Source organism: Lagopus leucura, unplaced genomic scaffold (genome assembly GCF_019238085.1).
Source record: "Lagopus leucura isolate 7727_CA_CO unplaced genomic scaffold, USGS_WTPT01 32025-0_obj-0_obj, whole genome shotgun sequence".
NCBI classification, from domain to species: Eukaryota; Metazoa; Chordata; class Aves; order Galliformes; family Phasianidae; genus Lagopus; species Lagopus leucura.
In genome coordinates, this window is record NW_024964403.1 from 1 (window position 1) to 3,361 (window position 3,361).

Below are 3,361 nucleotides of genomic sequence, written 5' to 3' on the forward strand. Positions count from 1 at the left end.
GTTCTAGGGGGAAGTTTCTGCACACGATCTGCAGAGAAATGAGAAGCAGGAGAGATCTCATCACTGCTCTGCTGCAGCTGTCTGTACCCTGCTGTTTATACGGAAGGTGGTTGAGCCTTCTCTCAGCTTCTGCACCCATGGTGTTTGCTTACATGCAAAGCCTACCTCCCAGCAGCCACAGTCACACATGCATGCAAGTGCACACACACACACAAATGCACATCATGGAGTCAGAGCCTTGCACTGGGTGCCTGAAGGCCAGACATAGCTCAGAGCCTCCTGCTACTTGCTGAGAAAACAGGACTCAGGGTAACAGCTCATTTTGGAAACAGTGTGAGAGGTTGGGAGCAGCACAGGGTCGTGCAGAAGCCTACACACAGAGATCACACCACCCCTTCTTGGGTCCACATACCATGGCCATTTTGGATGTTGTCTGGAGCTGAGAGGCGATGCTGCAGGCATGCAGCCCCTCACACAGGCTCCCGATGTCACCCGTCTCGATGTCTGTGTTGGTCGCTTTGGCTGGAAAGAGCACAGGGAGAAAAGGGAAGTCATGCTTCTGGAAATGAAACTGCTTTCCATGGGGGAAAGACAGAGGACAGGATGGGGACAAGAGGAGAGCTGTGCACGGTGCCTCTCCCTCCTGTAAACAGGGCCCAGCCCGTGGGGCTCTGGTAGTGCTACGGAGGAGGGCAGAGGGCTGGAGCACGCCTGCTCCACTCACCTTGGATTCGCAGAAGGGAGCTCAGACAGGTGACGGCCAGTTGGCGGGATGCAGGCATGGGGTCACACGTCAGAGGCGCCAGCAATCCCACCAAGGAGCCAAAGTGCTCACAGGCATCTCCTCTCTGCAGGGGTGAGAGGCAGGAACAAAGCTGTAGACGGCCCCAGATCTCCCCAGCTTCTCCCATCTGTGCCTTCCCACCGTGACACAGCATGCACAGCTGGGCAGAGCTCGCCTTCCAGCTCAGGGGCGCTGGGGAGGGAGCAGGGGGCATGCGGTGGGGCTCTTTACTCACTTGAAGCTCTTCACAAACAGCCAGCAGCTGGGAGCAGGTCTGCAGGGCCCTCTTGCGCTCCCACACGTTGCTCGATACCATTGATTTCTGCAGGACCTGGGGTAGAGCATCTGTCTCACTGAGGATGTCTTTTCTTTCCCTTCCTGCCACCCCTCTCCCTGTCCCTCCTTTCCCAGCACTTTCCCTTAAGGCCTGCCCTGTTGCTCCATGTGGCCTCCTGCCTCAATGAGCACTGGCACTGCTGCCCCGCTCTCTGCAGTCACTCCTGCCTCCTAACCCAGGAGCTTTTCCTCAGCTGTGGCCTGCCAGGGGCTGGCTCCTGCTTTCCCCCTGCAGGGCCCATTTCTCTGCCCATTTCTGAGCTCGCAGTGAGCTGGCACGTCAGCAGGAGATTTCTCCCCCTCTGATCCTCCTCTCAGTCCCCAGATCTCTGCCCCCGCTATTGACAGGCACCATGCTTTCTCTCTTGCCCCACGCATACTCACATGGACTATGTTCTGGAAGAAGCCACCGCTGGGCTCTGTCTCCAGCAGTACCACCATGAGCCGGCCCAGAGCCTTCAGTGACGTTTGCTGAAGCTGAAAGCAGAAGAGGGGAGTGACGTGTAGCATCACGGCTGCTGCCAGAGCAGAGGTTGTGTGTGCTGAGGTAGGGTTCCGACCGAGAGGTGGCCGGGAAAGTTACGGCAGGTTACCTGCAGGTACTGTGCTGCTTGCTGTGACTTCCTGATCTTCAGCATCATCTCTGCTGAAGGGTGTGTCACGATGTTTTTGCAGCACAGGACCAACATCTCACGCATGTCTTTGCTTTTGAAAGAGGGCTTCAGCTTGCTGAGAGGAGGAAAACAGGAAGAGAAATCAGAAAGGGTCTTTACCTCTCCAGACTGGTTCAGACAACATCTGAGTTTCTCCTAATCGACAGCTACAAAGCCAATACCCCCACCCAGCTCATGCTGCTGAGCACTGCCTTCAGTTCCAGCAGCGCCCACCTCCTCCCCGGCAGCAGTGAACCACCTCCTGCTCTGGAGGGAAGGAGACCCCAGCTCTCCCTCTCTTCCCTGCCAGGGGACAGGAGCACCAGGGCCTTTCTCCCTGCCCAGAACCTCAGCTTTGCTGGGCACAACAGCCCAGCCGTCTCTCCTGTAGATGTGGCTCCTCCCCCCTTGACCCCTCCGGGCCCTCAGGAGCTACCCAAAATGGGGATCACCATCCTGACTTGCAACCTCAGCCCTTACCTCAACTGCTCCAGGGCCAGAACCACCTTGAGAGGCACTGGGGAGACAGGCATGCCCGAGTAATACTTCTTCATCAGGTCCTGCAAGTCCCAGAGAGACAGTGTCAAAGTGGGCAAGGGGCACACAAGAGCTGTTCCACCCGGCCCCAAGACAGGCACAACTGCCACACACCAGCCCCATCACTTTCCCATGGAAGCGCTGCAGGATGCAGCAGCTGGTGCACCCAGCCCGCTGCCCAGCCGCTGCCTGCCAGCACCCAAGGTCCCCACCAGCTGGAGACGTGTGGCTGCTGGAGACCTGCATGCCCCCAGGGAAGCGAGCCTTGTGGTGCAGCCCAGAACTCCTCTGCAGACAGCCCTGTCTCTAGGCACTCACCATCAGGATCTCCAGCAGCTTGCTCTTCAAGGAGGAGTTAAAGCTTGCAGAATCACCCACAGCTTGGTAGGCAGAGCTGCAGTCGGTGATGCTCTGCACCAGCGCGAGGTTGTTCTGCAAGTCCTGAGGAGCAAGAGAGAAGAACATTCCTTGAACTGCGGGAAGGGACAAGGGCTGCAAGGGACACACGTGGGGACAACGCTAAGGGAAGGGCTTGGATCTTTATCTGGGCACAAACAGTTCCCCGAGGGACCTTTGGAAAGGGAAGGCCCATCTCAGCATCCCCCTATGTGGAGAGGCTGCAGCTGGGCACCCTGACACCCTGGCATGCTTCTTTGAGCTCTCACCCGGCAGCTGCAGCTGTAGAGCATCAGGACGTTGCCCACGATGTCTCCCTCCAGGTGGGCGAGCAGCTGTTCCTTGGAGGCACGCAGTGCCACGCTGCCGTGGGCGAGCATGAGAGCGCTGCGTGTGGCATGAGCTCTCGTGCTGTCCAGCTCCATCTGTGTGGGAAGAAATGCCTTGAGACACTCGCTAACGGCCCCCAGTGCCCCGCGATGCACCTGGGCTCCCAAGGCAGGAGCTGCAGGGAAAATAAGGCAGAAGAATGCCAAGATGGAAACCCGTAATGCTTTACCTTCTTGCGCCTGGAAATCCTGGCATTGCGGCCTTTGCACAGCCTGGACGCAAACATGGTGAGCGTGGCCAGGACTGTGTGGAAGTTGTTCTCAGC

General features: G+C 58.0%; 1 protein-coding gene across 1 annotated transcript; it reads right to left on the reverse strand.

Moving 5' to 3' along the window:
* Nucleotides 1–412: 412 nt before the first annotated feature.
* LOC122191699 (maestro heat-like repeat-containing protein family member 2B) lies at nt 413–3,355 on the reverse strand (the record flags this gene model as incomplete). The annotated part of the gene is made up of 9 exons (XM_042892072.1): nt 3,266–3,355; nt 2,976–3,131; nt 2,629–2,751; nt 2,254–2,333; nt 1,714–1,849; nt 1,505–1,597; nt 1,020–1,115; nt 725–848; nt 413–522 (listed from the first exon to the last, which is right to left on the reverse strand). Coding segments are annotated over exons 1-9 (975 nt in total), but the record flags the coding sequence as incomplete, so codon positions are not given.
* Between the last annotated feature and the right edge of the window lie 6 nt (nt 3,356–3,361).